This window comes from Sitophilus oryzae, unplaced genomic scaffold, assembly GCF_002938485.1.
Source record: "Sitophilus oryzae breed Bouriz unplaced genomic scaffold, Soryzae_2.0 scaffold_1396_pilon_pilon, whole genome shotgun sequence".
Taxonomy (NCBI): domain Eukaryota; kingdom Metazoa; phylum Arthropoda; class Insecta; order Coleoptera; family Curculionidae; genus Sitophilus; species Sitophilus oryzae.
In genome coordinates, this window is record NW_022146055.1 from 3,835,120 (window position 1) to 3,851,226 (window position 16,107).

The 16,107-nt window shown below is 31.0% G+C and overlaps 1 protein-coding gene across 2 annotated transcripts in view; it reads left to right on the forward strand.

Moving 5' to 3' along the window:
* LOC115875890 (fasciclin-2) overlaps positions 1–16,107 on the forward strand; it is a 469,599-nt gene that overhangs the window by 418,064 nt on the left and 35,428 nt on the right. For both annotated transcript variants that reach the window (XM_030891453.1, XM_030891454.1), the window contains exon 10: positions 4,092–4,275. In XM_030891453.1, coding sequence (XP_030747313.1) covers positions 4,092–4,275 — 184 coding nt within the window. The remainder of the gene's footprint in view (positions 1–4,091; positions 4,276–16,107) is intronic.

Below are 16,107 nucleotides of genomic sequence, written 5' to 3' on the forward strand. Positions count from 1 at the left end.
ACGGCGTATGAAAGGCGCCACCCTGTATATAAGAAAAATATACCACGTGAGCCAATATAATAGTTGATAGGTTAATCAGGTGCCCATATTGTGTTTACAGTATTACTTATAAAATATGACATCAAAATTGAACGACAAAAATGAAATTCTATTATTTTTCCATGACAAAACTCGACTTAAGGTCTACAAAAAACAACAACTGCTTTCTCAAACTTGGGAGATCTTGTTTAGGTCGCATGTTTTCATATTCTACTCTCCCTTAAGCGAACACAAACTTCCTGTAGTGGTGAAATTTATTACCGGCTCGAGTTATTTAACGCAAACTTTATCGCAAACGCTCCGCAAAATAGTTTACTACATTTTAAAGTAAAGAGGAACATCAAAGGGAACAAACTTTGTACAGTTTAGTTGATAAGATGTTCTTGGTCTACTCTACAAGTTCTTAATAATGTTTTTTTAGATAATGTTTGAAAATAGTTTGCAACTAGTTGCCTCTGAAGCAAATACGAAATTTTCTTAGTTTTAGGCAATTATCAATTTTTTTTAAAGATACTAATAATACAAATTTAAGTTGCAATTTTTAATATTACATATTAAATACCGTATCTCTCTAACATACAATGTATGTATCTGTTTTTGGTTTGGTTTGGTTTGGTTTGAAATTGCACCACTAAACGTTCGTTTGTCAAATAGGCGGCAAATCGGTTCGTTTGAAAAGCACTGATTGCCTGATTTGTTAGCAAATTCGAATGTTTCACACTTTGGAATTTCGTGAAACCATCTGCTTCAACTCAGTTGACTGCTCAATCGTTCGTTTGAAAACCACTGATTGCCTGATTTGTTAGCAAATTCGAATGTTTCACACTTTGGAATTTCGTGAAACCAGCTGCTTCAACTCAATTGACTGCTCAATCGTTCGTTTGAAAAGCACTGATTGCCTGATTTGTTAGCAAATTCCAATGTTTCACACTTTGGAATTTCGTGAAACCATCTGCTTCAACTCAGTTGACTGCTCAATCGTTCGTTTGAAAACCACTGATTGCCTGATTTGTTAGCAAATTCGAATGTTTCACACTTTGGAATTTCGTGAAACCAGCTGCTTCAACTCAATTGACTACTCAATCGTTCGTTTGAAAAGCACTGATTGCCTGATTTGTTAGCAAATTCGAATGTTTCACACTTTGGAATTTCGTGAAACCAGCTGCTTCAACTCAATTGACTACTCAATCGTTCGTTTGAAAAGCACTGATTGCCTGATTTGTTAGCAAATTCCAATGTTTCACACTTTGGAATTTCGTGAAACCATCTGCTTCAACTCAGTTGACTGCTCAATCGTTCGTTTGAAAACCACTGATTGTCTGATTTGTTAGCAAATTCGAATGTTTCACACTTTGGAATTTCGTGAAACCAATTGCTTCAACTCAATTGACTGCTCAATCGTTCTCTAATACCGTATGATCGAATAAAAACGCCGACAGCGATGGCTATGAAATGAAGATCGCTGTCATTTTATATGTAAAATTATATGGGAAATGTCATCGACAGTCATTTCATAGCCATCGCTGACGCAGTTTTTATTCGATCATACGGTACTATCAATAGTAGATATAGCTAAAAAAATATTTAAATAATCCAATGAAAGTTAAAAATCAGATTTAAAATCTGATTAAGTTATTCTAACACTATACATACCAAACAAATAGGCGGAAAAAAATGATCGTTTTTAATAAACAATGCAGACGAATAATTACTACTATTGTATTTTAGGTTTATATTTTTGTATGTTGTTTTTAGTTAATGTCTTAATGTCTCCACTTCAGTTATTTTGTGTTGAAATAATATTTTGAAATACAAATAAATCAGCTTAAAATGAGTATTATATTATTCTATATCTCCTTATTTTGGTCTATATCCCTAAAATCGGCTCAATGCACAGCTAATAGACACATTTGTTCTATATCCAAATCTAAAATCACTAATATCTTTTAAATAAAGCTTCTAAAAGTAAAATAAATACATATGTTTGATACCTTTAATTTATATGTTTGATCATTTTGGTATATAGTGTTCACGGATATCCAGTTTAAACTTTAAACCTTGTTTTCTCAGTTTCATCGAAATGGTACAATGGAAATAGAACAATCTTATTCTAGGGTGACGAATTGTTATCAGATAGTAATTGTTAATTTTGAAGTTTACCTTGATATAATGTCATTTTAACAGAACGTCAACGGTTTTTGTAGACGTATCTGTTTTAAAAAACTAAAGTGTTCTCGAATAGTTGAATTTAAATATTTTAAATAGTTTTTTTTCTTTATTCTTTGTATTTTTTTGCTTCCGACGACGGAAAGAGATAAACTTTCCGAAACGTTAAGCATTTTTTTGTTCGTTAGGCAAATTTGTATATCTATAAACCTAACTTCTGACAAGTAGTTTCCGTTTGAGATTAACGCAGAAGTATTTACATAAAATAACTATTTTATTTTGTAGATTTTCTTTCAGTGGCGAAATACCCATATAGGATTTTTTCGAGAGATAAATACCGTATGATCGAAAAAAAGCATCAAAAACGGTTGGGGAATGACAATCGATAATAATTTTGCCGAGGTCTATCTCTAGACGTAATTTACTAAAAATTGACGTAAAACTTGTCAAACTTAATTATAGAAGGATTAAAAAAAAGATAGGACATTTTCAGACGCACAAATATTTTTCCAAAAAAATATATTTTTTCGAATTTGAAACTACACCATTTACAAATTATTTTTAATCAATATAAAAATTAATATGCGTCATTAATAACTAAAGAAGAGTACGGACCAAGTAATGACGTCTAGGGCTCAACCTCGCCAAAAATATTATCGATTGTCCTTGTATATATATATATATATATATATATATATATATATATATATATATATATATATATATATATATATATATATATATATATATATCATTCCCAAATTTATCATTTCAGTAAAATAACTTACCTACATGTTTATTTTTCGTCAATAATGACATGTATTGACTATTTCCATTCTAGCTTAAATAGTTTTTTTTCTTTATTCTTTGTATTTTTTTGCTTCCGACGACGGAAAGAGATAAACTTTCCGAAACGTTAAGCATTTTTTTGTTCGTTAGGCAAATTTGTATATCTATAAACCTAACTTCTGACAAGTAGTTTCCGTTTGAGATTAACGCAGAAGTGTTTACATAAAATAACTATTTTATTTTGTAGATTTTCTTCCAGTGGCGAAAAACTCATATAGGATTTTTTGGAAAGATAAATACCGTATGATCGAAAAAAAGCATCAAAAACGGTTGGGGAATGACAATCGATAATCATTTTGCCGAGGTCCATCTCTAGACGTAATTTACTAAACATTGACGTAAAACTTGTCAAAATTAATTATAGAAGGATTAAAAAAGGATAGGATATTTTCAGACTCACAAATATATTTCCAAAAAAATATATTTTTTCGAATTTGAAACTACACCATTTAAAAATTATTTTTAATCAATATAAAAATTAATATGCGTCATTAATAACTAAAGAAGAGTACGGACCAAGTAATGACGTCTAGGGCTCAACCTCGCCAAAAATATTATCGATTGTCCTTGTATATATCATTAACAAATTTATCATTTCAATAAAATAACTTACCAACATGTTTATTTTTCGTCAATAATGACATATATTGACTATTTTCATTTTAAATAATCTAAAAAATCACGGAAATATATATTTTTTCTCCCAGTAGTGTTATACGGGTACGGACGAAAAGTTATTACTCTTCAAAACAGCTAAAACACATGTAGGTGGCACCCTCTACAAATAGGACTCAGATTGACATCAAAATTAAATTTCTCATGTCAAAAAACTCCCAGACACCGTTATTTCAGAAATTATTTGAAAAAAAATCGAAATAAAAATAAAATTTTTACACCCTGTACCTCCGAAACTAACCATGTTTTGGCCAATAAGAATATGCTGCTGAAATTTCCGGAATACAGTTCGGACCACCCTGTATATTAGTTGCGGCCACTTACTGAAAGACCTTTTACAACTTGTTTTATCTTTATTCCAGGTGGATAGATCTGAAGGCCAGTACCGCGAAAGAGACTGCACCGAACACCAGCCCCAGTCTGTTCAGTACACCACTTACCAACTAGAATACCTAAGTCCGGACACCCTCTACCGCGTAGAGTTGCGTGCCCACAACGCGATGGGTTACAGTACTCCTGCTCAGCTACACGTCCGTACTGCCCGAGGTGAGCGACCACACTATTATAATTACAACACGGACTATGCGAAGAGTAGAGCTAGTACCATGAGTACCATGAGTGAAAGTCTCATTGTTCTTAGTCGCTGTTTATGTTTGATCACGATTGGTTTTGTTTTTTCGTCCAAATGCTTTGTTTCTGTTTAGTTTTTTTTTGTGCATTCATTTTTGTTTCCAAGATATATTGCGTACTTTGATAGTGTTCGTTTAAGAATAAAAATCTACTTAAGAAAAGTTTTAATACGAGATAAATCTTAAGTACGTACCCATGTTCCAATGAAATGTTTCATTTACCCAGGTGGATTCACGTGTGATGCTAGGTTAAACGTTCTTGAGAAACGATAATAGTAGTAGTCCAGTAAATAAAGGTTGAATTCGTCGACCGGGACTTTTCAGGCAGATTGTGTACAGGGTGCTCGAGATTGGTCTGTTTTAACAGAGAAACCCTATTTCCTAACTAGATAGAGCAAAACCGACATAGATGTCATGGGCTCGATTTCTGAGACACGTTTAATGGCGTAAACCGCCTGTTGATATTTTCACTGCCAACTGAGATACGGGTTCTTTTTTAATTTTTTACCATTTGGAAAATTGCCAATAACTTTTGTATTTCGCTGAATAATAAAATTCTGTAAAAACGTTGTAAAAAAGGCAGTTTTTTAAGCACAATCCAGTGGCGTAGTCAGTTTTTTCTATACTTTCTTTTTTGTCAAAAATAATAAAAAATATAATTTTTTAAATGGAAATCATAGCTGGCTATGAACTTAAAAAAATGCTGGCGTTTAACCCTTTCCAATGATATAAAGTTATGTGTATTTATTTCTAAAAATGAGAGAAATATTACGTTTTTTATCTTTCTATCGAAGCGGGCCTTGATTTTGTGTTGACCTATAGTTGCCTAATTATTTTTTATCACAAATTAATATTCTATATTATTATTTATCTCCATAATTAAAGACTTTTCAAAAAGTAAATCGACATTCTATATTAATATACCTACTATTTACAATTAAAACGCCAGGGTTACAACTGCACTATTAAATGGAGAATTGGATTGGAACGAAGGGCCCCATATCTTAGCCCCCATATCTAGGCCTGCTAGGTCCTGTAATTTAACTCCTTTCCACTTTTTTATGGGGGAAATTAAAAGACCTTTTATCTATAAGGGAAAAACCATTGAGACGAGAGAAGAATTGCAGAAGATTACTAGGCAAGCTTTTGAACTTATTACACTAGTTCGCCCAATAAATCGTTGTAACTCTGTGCGCAAAAGATGTTTATTGTGAATACACAATAAATATCTTATATGTTGAATACAACAAAGAGGTGCTCAGTTTGAACATCTTTGATGATTTTTTTAGAAAACTATATTCGCCACAAAAAAATACGTTTTTTAGTCTTGTTGTTTGTTTATTGTATCGATTTCAATTGCAATTACTAATACTAATATAGAATGTTCATTTTCCTTTCCAAAAGTCTATAATTATGCAGATGAATAATAATATTGAATATTAAATTGTGATAAAAAATAGTTAGGCACATAGGTCAACACAAAATCGAGGCCCTCTTCGATATAAAGATAAAAAACCTAATATTTCTCTCCTTCTTAGAAATAGATACCCCTAACTTTATGCCGTTGAAAAGGGCTAAACGCCAGCATTTTTTTAAGTTCATAGCCAACTCTGATTCTCTTTAAAAAATTATATTTTTCATTATTTGTGACCAAAAAGGGCAGGCATAGAAAAAAACTGACTACGCCACTGGATTGTGCTTAAAAGAGTGCCTTAAGAACGTTTTTACAGAATTTTATTATTCCGCGAAATACAAAAGTTATGGGCAATTTTCCAAATGATAAAAAATTCATAAAGACCCCGTATCTCAGTCGGCAGTGAAAATATCAATCGAGCCTATGACATCTATATCGGTTTAGCTCTATTTAGTCAGGAAGTAGGTTTTCTCTGTTAAAACAGACCAATTTCGACCACCTTGTACCTTTTGAGGGGTACTTTTAGGGGGGAAATTGTGACATCGTGCTCGGTCGGCTTTGGCCGAAAAAATGGCCCCCAGTGGCCGAAAAATTAGTTTTTCGCAAATATTTGCCAAAATGTGCAATTTACAATAATTTTCTTGAAATAAAAAATAAAGCCTAGCTAATTACCTACAATAATGATTCTTATCATTTTTTAAGTAGTATTAAAAGTTTTCGAGATATTCCGCCTCGAAGATCTCCCAATTTTCCGAAAATGTCGTAAACAAAAGAAAATTGCATAATGACGAATAGTCGAATTGGTTTCTTTTTACCAACAACTTTTCGAAAAAAAGTGTCATGATCGTATTTTTAGCTAAGAACCCAATGTTTCATTTGGCGATCATGAAATCATCTACATGCCATATTTCGGCAATATTGGCGAAAAAACCGTTGTTTGGTCCTTTAGGGCCGTTTTTAACCGTTTTCCTGGGACTACGAAAAAAAGTGTCAGAACCCTTTTGTAGATAATGACCGAAGCTTCATTTTTTGATCTGATTATTGGTTATAAAAATCAGCTGATGTTAAGTTAAGGTTATGGTAAACATATTTGAAAGTTATCTTTTGGATGTCATAAAGATACCTACACAAGTTCTCGAAAAGTCATCATTTAATTATCATTGAGATCGCTTTGAAATGATATCGGCAAAAAGTTATCGGAAAGATAACATTTTGCTGAGCTCTAAAAGTTAACATGTTTCAGATAACATTATGTCATCTTTCTGAATTTTATGTCTTTAACCTTTAAATCTACAAATCAATTATTCCATTGGAACAAGGGTATTGTGACACTCGGTAAACAATTTCTCGAATTTTAAATTTTAAAATATTTTTCGAAAGAATGTATTATGATAAGTATGCTTCAAAACTCACAAAGGACAATAAAAATATCATCAACGAATTTTGAGTACAACATAATACAGTATTATGTTCTCATTTAGAATTAAGTTTATTTATAGATAAAAAGACAAGAAAAAATGTAAATATATACATTTTATATGATGAAATAATATAAATAATTTTTTTAATAAAACTTTTTAACATAAAACTGCAAGTTGTTTTTGATTTTAAAGAATATATATTTACCTAAAGTATGCAATTTTCTTCTCATTTTGTTATTTCAATAGTTACATTGTTTGCTTTTTTCTGTTTTTTTTTCATTGCTCGTGATTGTGAATAGTTGCGTCCTACCAAAAATTAATTATTTAAAAAAATACTCCTTCAAAACAATCAAGTTTAATCAAATAATTACTAAGATTGACATCTTTAACTTTATTTGATTTTAATATAAAAAGATTTGAAAGTATCTAATACCAGTGTCAAAAACTTTTGCATGGTCATGTATTTTTTTCCAAATTCATTAGTGATTTGAATTAATATCTAAGATTATATTTTTGGTAGGATAATATTAAAGTAGACCAATTAGTGATAATATGTCACAAGATATGCAACTGACATTAAACTCAATCCTCATGACACTCTTTCTTCTCTATTTATTGCTTGTTGTAAATATAATTTCACTCAAACGGTCTTTACACAATATTCGCGAAGTAAGCCAAAGTAGGCAAAGGTCGAATACTGAAGAGGGTTATATCATGATACAAAGAAAACAAGGTATGATATTGCGCAGGTAGGTCACTACGTCACAGGTGATAAACGGCACCATTGGTCGGCAAGCTCCGCAGGCCAATTTCAAATTGTCAAACAGATGATACATAATAAATTAATGTGAAAATAATTTTTCAAATGTCGAGCTCGATGATTTGACATAACTTTTGGGGTTATGTCCTAATTCTTTCCTATTTTTGGTCTTTTCAGGTTTATTAGTGGCAATTGAACAATATGGATATTTTTTTTATGGCATATGACGTCATAGGTAATATGTGCAAACTGAACGAAATTGGGGCCGCTATCAATCATACCAATGACTAAAGAATCCAAGGACAAATAACACCCGAGAGCAAATTGTGACGATGTCACCAAACAGTGCCGTGGTACATCTTTTTCTTAACCTAGCTGTTTGAAGAGATATTTATATTTTTTGATAAATGTTTTAACTACGTCTATGGTGTATACTACGCCTATGGTGGTATCATACTAATAATTACGAAAAAAACGTATTAAAATGTTAACAAAGGGTACAAAACTAGTATCGACGTATAGTACACGTCAAATACATATAATATCAGAAAAATAATTATCGAATTCAATAAGAAAACTAAAAAAACGCTAAAAAGGTGGAGCGGACTGTTTATTTACCTATGGAACGTAACTCCTGGCTCTTTCTTATCGCTGCTGCTTTTACACTTGAAAGCCGAACAACTAATCACCATTTGTAAGTTTATACAAAGTTCACTACACACAAACTATTAAAAATCGCTAAAATTGTCGATGGTGACCAGATGATGACTCATTGTTTGCCATCAAAAGAATGGCGTCTAAGGTCACAAATTCTGCTGCAGCCCGTATATGAACGTTACATGTCCTTATATTCTTTAGTCATCGTACCTTGTTTTCTTTGTACTATGGGGTTATATCGTGTACCTAACCTAACCTAATCAAAATCTAACATTTGTGAAACACTGTGAATTTGTCGGTATTTTATAATTACAGGTAATATTTAATTTATTCAATGACCTGTCATTGAATTTATTTCATTAACATTATAGTATTTATGGTTGCAATATTCTCGGTGACATTACACTAATTGAGTCAATTGAATGCCTGTATTTTTGAATGGTTTTGATGGTGTCGTTTTAAAACAAAAGCTTTATGTTGGTTTAGAGGGTCATCCATGGAACTCGTCATCCAAGCCGTCTTCTGTAAAAGAACTGCAAACGGCGTTGTGTCTAGCTTTGTTATTAAATCACTTGCGACGTTACTATTACTATTAACCTGTGTTTAATCGTAGGTGATAAGAATTTAGCATAATTTAAATAATTGATAAAACTTTTGGGATCTTAAAATACATTGTTTATTAGATTGAAATTTAAACAAACTATTAAAAATAAAAATAATATACAAGGTGACCAAATTGTCTGAAAAAGCTCTATATCAGGTTCTTGGTAGATATGAGATTTTTACTCTTTTTATTATATATTTTTGTATTGTAAGATACAGGGTACTTGTAAATTTTTGAATTAATTAAAAGCATCTATTTTAAACTAAAATCTAAATAGTTTGAAATAGAATGCTATATTTTTACCATTAAATTTCCGTTTCAAAAATACTCTAATGTCATGTTCTATATAGAGAGGTTTTTGAAATATTATTATTTCTAAACTAAATTTGTCACTTCTTTACATTTCTCTCAAAATTCCATAACCAAAATGTTTTGATATTTTTTTTAACTGGAAGTACAATATAATCCTCTTCCTCCTCCTTCCTATTACTCTATAAGAGTATGCGGTGACATTATGATATCGCATTTATTGTATCTCTCCATGTTGTTCTGTCTTGCGCAGCAGTACTGGCCTCGTGCAGACTATGACCTATTATCGTCTTCATTTGGTCCACCCAACAGTTTGGAGACCTCCCCCTAGAACGTTTCCCGTTCACTTTTCCCTCCACACAATTAGTTTTTCTAGGCCATTGGTGTTCCTGGATATGTAGCCAAAATATCTTAAGTATGATTGATTTATTGATATCGACAGTCTAGATTCGATATTCAGAAAATTAAATTTATGTCCTCCACCACTTCCAATAATATATTTGAATTTTGTATCATAAACCAACAGAGTTTTTTATTACTAATTTTTTATTAAACTCACTATACCCAAAGTTTTTAACTACTAAACTTACTGATTTTTTTTAGCTAATATACAGGGTGTGTCTTAAATAAGTGTAAATATTATTTGCTGTGGTATATTTCGACCCGAGAAACACGTCTATGAGGTTTTTTCGCAAAAAAATCTTACGTTTTTATAATTTTCCTGTATATTTTAGAAAACTTTTTAGAACTGCCTGTTCACCGCAAATTTTCCCACTTTATAATTTCTTGATCTCTGATATTACCATAGACTTAAAATAAAATATAGACTACACTATTTACATCTCAACGCGGTCAAACAATCTTTTTTGTACACATGTTTACTTCTGGGTACAGTCGACCGAGCCTTCCTCATCCAGCCTATGTTGTCACGTCTTTAATATTATCAATATTTTTTTTCTTGTTATACACATATATTGAGATATTAATACTACATTTTAATAAAGTAGGTTTTAATATTCCATAGATGTATTAAATAGTCCTTATACTACTAAATTATAAGTCGGATACTGTTTAAAAAGGATAAGTTCTGTACAATATGACAACACCGATTAGAGGCGAGGGAGCCTATTCATTCATTTATTACCTTGTAGTACGCGTCGCACGTGTGCGGTAAAGCTTTGTTGCCGCTATGTCCCCGGCTGTATTAACGCATTTTCTTAGCTTGTAGTCCTTAAGTGTTTATTTTATTGACTTTTTCTGTTCAAGAACTATAAAATATGGTTGGTGCCAAATTTGCAAGAAATTTGACTTAAATAATCCATTTAAGTCTTGAAACGACTTTCGACCGGTAGGCAACTCTCAATTTACCCATTGGGAGTCAGTGGCGTTATTGTAGAAAGGCGTTTATTTAGATAATATTTTAGTAAAATGTAAAATCTGAATTTTTTCTCTTACATTACATTATTTACTTACTTACATTGTAAGAAAATCATAATTATAACCCTGTTAATAATTAATAATGTTTTTATTAAAAATATATTCCGGTTTATTCTAAAATTATCTTCAGAATCTAAAATAACATACAAGAATTTTAAAATGATATTACATTATGAAACAATATTTTTTAATATACCGGGTCGTCTCAAAAGTGGCTCAACCCTATAACTTTTTACTTTTTTTTTCTTTTGTATGTTAGTAGGTATATAACATAAATTAGGATTTATTGGACGTATTCAATTGTTTTTGGTTCCTTCCTGTTTCACCGAAATGATTACATCTTTTGATTTTTAAAGGCACCCTCGGTATATTGCTACTTTATTCGATAAAAAATGACACTCTGAATAGAATGACATATCATATGTCAACTTTTGACATTGTCGCTTAACAACAAATCGTATTTTAAATTTCAATCCAGGGTGCCATGGTGTTGTTAAAAACTAAGTTTTAATCAAGGAGCCTTGGAAAAATAGTTTTGATCGTCTAATAGGTTTCGTGTCTTGTCTAGGCCGGTTAAAAGATGTACAAATCGTATTTTTAATCATGCATATGTCAATTTTTTCAAATGGCCATGGAACAAGGGTGACTCATTAGCATATTTGGAAAAAGCATTTTTTTATGAATATATTGATACCACACACTTGGTATTTCGAGTCAAATTGTCGTTATGAACCGCGTGTTATAATTACATAATTACAATTAAACCATATGCGAAAATGTCAAAAGTTGACATATGATATGTCATTCTATTCAGAGTGTCATTTTCTATCGAATAAAGTAGAAATATACCGAGGGTGCCGTTTAAAAATTAAAAGTTATAGTCATTTCCGGTGAAACAGGAAGTAACCAAAAACAATTGAATGCGTCAATCTATCCTGATTTATGTCATATACTAACATACTAAATCTTGTTTTTTTTATTTGAAAATATAAAAAAAATATGGGGGATGAGCCACTTTTGGGACGCACCCGGTATAATAAAGACAGTACCGAGTTAAATAAATGTAGTTTTCATTTTATCCACTTCCTATCACCTTCCTTGCTTTAATGGAACAGATTTATGTTTTCTCTAATTTACATAATAAGACATCACTTAATCAGAAAAAAATTTACAACAATCATATTTTTTTTCTCCCCTGTCGCCGATTCTATTATATCTGTGGAATAGATCCTGTTTTGATTAATATTAGGGGTTGTAAATGTTTGATTAAAATTAATAATTTATTATATTAATTTCAAAATTACGTAATTTCGATTATAAAATTTCTTCTATAACGTGTATTTTATTATTTTATCCTTTTGGACTCTAAGACGTTTTTTCTAAACTTTTCTTTAAAAAACCTGTCCTAAATCTTAATAAAATATAAAAAGTTTAAATACGATATATTTTTAATTTAATTATAGCTTCATTAAAATAAAAAATTACCCGGCTATGATACGGAGAGTTCAGGTGTACTTGAGAAACGAAAGACAGTGTTGTGTTTCTCGTCAGAGTCGTCAGGGAACGACCGTTACGACAGAGACAACCTATCTATCGCTCGTGTCGCACTCGTTATAACCTAAAACAATAACAAGACATTGTCTGACCGCATGTTCCAGCTATTTGTGAATGAGATGCTCAGTCTATATTTTATTTTAAGTCTATGGATATTACCATGTTTACGGCATTAAAAGGAATGCACATAGAACAAAAATCCGGCGGCTCTCAAAATTTTTTAAAATTTTTAAACTTGAATGACTCGGTTATTTTGGACTTATTTGAAAAGACGGTAACATTTCTTTTATCGAGATCTACCAGCACTGAAAATATTTGCACCTATTTAAGGCTCACCCTGTATATCACAAAATTTGTTTTTCGCATAAGAAATTAGTGTATCTAGATCGATATTGAATATAAAAATAATATATCGACAGACAAAGTTCTTAGTTAAAACATACTAAGTTCGTTCATATGTCATAACAGATGTTCCACTTGAAACTGTGGAGAAAAACACATACAAATTTTATCTCACCCTGTATTTATATATTATGCAATGGATTAGTATAATTTTAGATATAGTTTTTAGTAGAGTTTCACATATCTAGTTCTGAAAAGAACATTGATTACACATGTGAGTCTTAAAGAAGTGCAAATATTTTCAGGGCTTGTAGATCTGGATAAAAGAAACATATTTTCTTTTTTCGAGATCTTACCGTTTTTCAAATAAATCTAAAATAACCAAGATATTTTTCTTTCAAAATGATTTTTTGCTGAAGTTTTGAGAACTATTGGATCTATTCCGGATTGTCTTTCTTGTAAATTTAATCTTCTACCTATGTTGCCATATCACAAACACATTATATTTTTTAACTAAAAACTAAAAAAATTTCCAAAAATTTTTTCAACAAATTCCAAATTTTTAAACTTTTTTTGCGAAAAAACTCTTATAATCGTGTTTCTGGGGTCGAAATATACTACCCCTAAAAATATTTGCTCTTATTTAAGACTCATCCTGTATATCTTCAACTAAAAAATATAAATAATATGATATTTTATAATTATTTTGGGAGAGCTTTAAATGCATGTAGAGGGTGGACCATTTTGGTTGTTTCTATAGGGTATCGAGGAAACCATAAGAAATATTCAAATTTTGATACTGCAGTCTCGGGTTCTTTTTTTGAAAAAAATACAATGGCTCAAACGGATCGTGGCTAGAAAATTTTGTTTGTAAGAAATATTTCAAAATTTACTCTATACTTATGTTTTTTTAAATAGAACCCCATGTATATTTTTAAATTTCCTGATTCAGCTTGGCATGGGCTTTTCGAAAATATATAACACTCCATATTTATTTTCATTATTAACCTCAAAATTTCAAATTTTTCTTAAAATATCCAGTTACTAGTAGGTCACGCCGAGTAACAAAGTAAACGGTTGTCATGGTGATCGGAACATACATACCTTTGATGGATGCGTGACATTTCATTTGAAAGGTTAAAAAATAGTTTAATCCTAGCCATCTAGGTCACCTGATATCACACCCTTGAACCTGACCTGGCTTTCAGAAAAACGAAATTTATCGAAATGCAAATAGAACATTAGAAGAGTTACAAGATAGTTTTGTTGTGGCTTTGCAAAGTGTAACCAACATACATATTCGAAATGCTGTTAGCGGCGGCGTGCGGAGACGGTGCCAACTCTGTCTAAATAATAATAGGCAGCAATTTGAACATTTAATGTAGTCTTTGTGTTTTTATTTTTTTTATACTAATCAAGATAGCCACGATCCGTTTGCGCCATTGTAACTTTTTCAAAAAAAAAACACGAGACTGCAGTATCAAAATTTGAATATTTCTTACAGTTTCCTAGATACCCTATAGAAACAACCAAAATGGTCCACCCTGTACATATATTAATATAACAATAGTCATATTTTACAAGCTACTAGGTAATAATATTATGTCATTATGCTATTTTTGAAATCGAAACTCCACTATAGACATGAAGAGAGATTTAATGGTAAATCAACGGAGGAAAATTACAGCTGTTTTTTTTTATACTATAGCTTATCCAGTAGAAAATATCCAGTGGTTCTCAAAATTTAAGCGAAAAATCATTTTTAAATTTTCAAAGTAAAATCTCTTGGCAAAATAAATCACCACAATACACCAAAACACTTTTTTTAACCATGTTAGCATCATCAGCAGATGATTATAAACTAAAATACAATCTACAATTGGAGCGTTTATATACTCGCTCAGTGGGCACTGAGTGGGCGTGGCAAAATCTAGCCAACCGAGCCAGAACCCACCGAGCGTAACAGTTAGATTTCCGTCACTAGAGTAGTAGAAAAAAAGAACTTGAAGGAATTCGACCGTTGTCTCTGTTTATACTATCTTTACATTTATTAATTCTGATACTTTCATATGCACCTAAAGTAAAAAAGTAAAAGTGTTTTGGTGTATTGTGGTGATTTAGTGTTTTATTTTGCTGTGTAACACCAAAGGTTCCAACCCTCAACTGTAATAAAATCTCTCGGTTATTTTGGACCTATTTGAAAAAACGGTAAAAAGAAAATATGTTTCTTTTATCGAGATATACCACCCTTAAAAATATTTGCACTTATTTAAAACTCACCCTGTATAACTACTAGTGAAAAAATACAGAGTGACTTATGACCAGATGTCAATACTTCAGATACGTATTCTGGATACAAAATAAACATATATGTTTATATAAATGTGTCCGCAAGGCCTTTGTTTTTGAGATAGAGGATGTTAAAGCTTTAATTTTTTGTCATTGTTTCAATTTTTTTAATAAAATCTAATGCTTTAAAAAACTTTAAAAATTTAACACATGGCCATACCAAAAACATTGTTTGTTTAAAGGAGTAGATTGGCTTGTAGGTGGCGCCCCCTACAAGTAAGAACCATGCCTATTTTCACTCCAACATTTGTATTATCATAGATTTTATTAAACAAATAGAAAGATTCATTTAAATCTTAGCACCCTATATTTTGAAAACGAAGGCCTTCTGGGCACATATTTATATAGACATTTATGTTTATTTTTGCATTGATATTTCCTCATTAACCACCCTGTATATTTGAATCAGTCCATACTTATATCCATGAAGATATTTTTTTACATTCATAAATAGTACACCTAATTTAGAGCTTTTCGATATTGGTTTCATTCTCATTTTAAACTGTTTATTTTCAAAATTTTGTTAAGAAAATTGAAAAAACAAATGTATTCAAATAAAAATCAGTCTATGTCGATCCCAGAAGTTTGAACGAAATAAAAAAAAGGTAAAAAAACAACCGAAATGTGATGTATATTATTAATATTTGATAAATGTGTCGATGTACGATGTAAATTTCGCAAATCTCTTAGTCAAATCCATTTATTTATGCTAAGACATACGGAAACTGGTTGTATTTCGTTTTGAAGCACGTTTGCCCATTTGTTACCGCAATCTCCAGAATTTCTATGATATATAGAAGGGATTTTAGCAAGAAAACAAAAAAAAATCACCCCCTATTTCACTTAGATGTATGAAAATGATTAAGGAAAGCTTTAGATTATAGAGGCAATCAGTCTGGGTA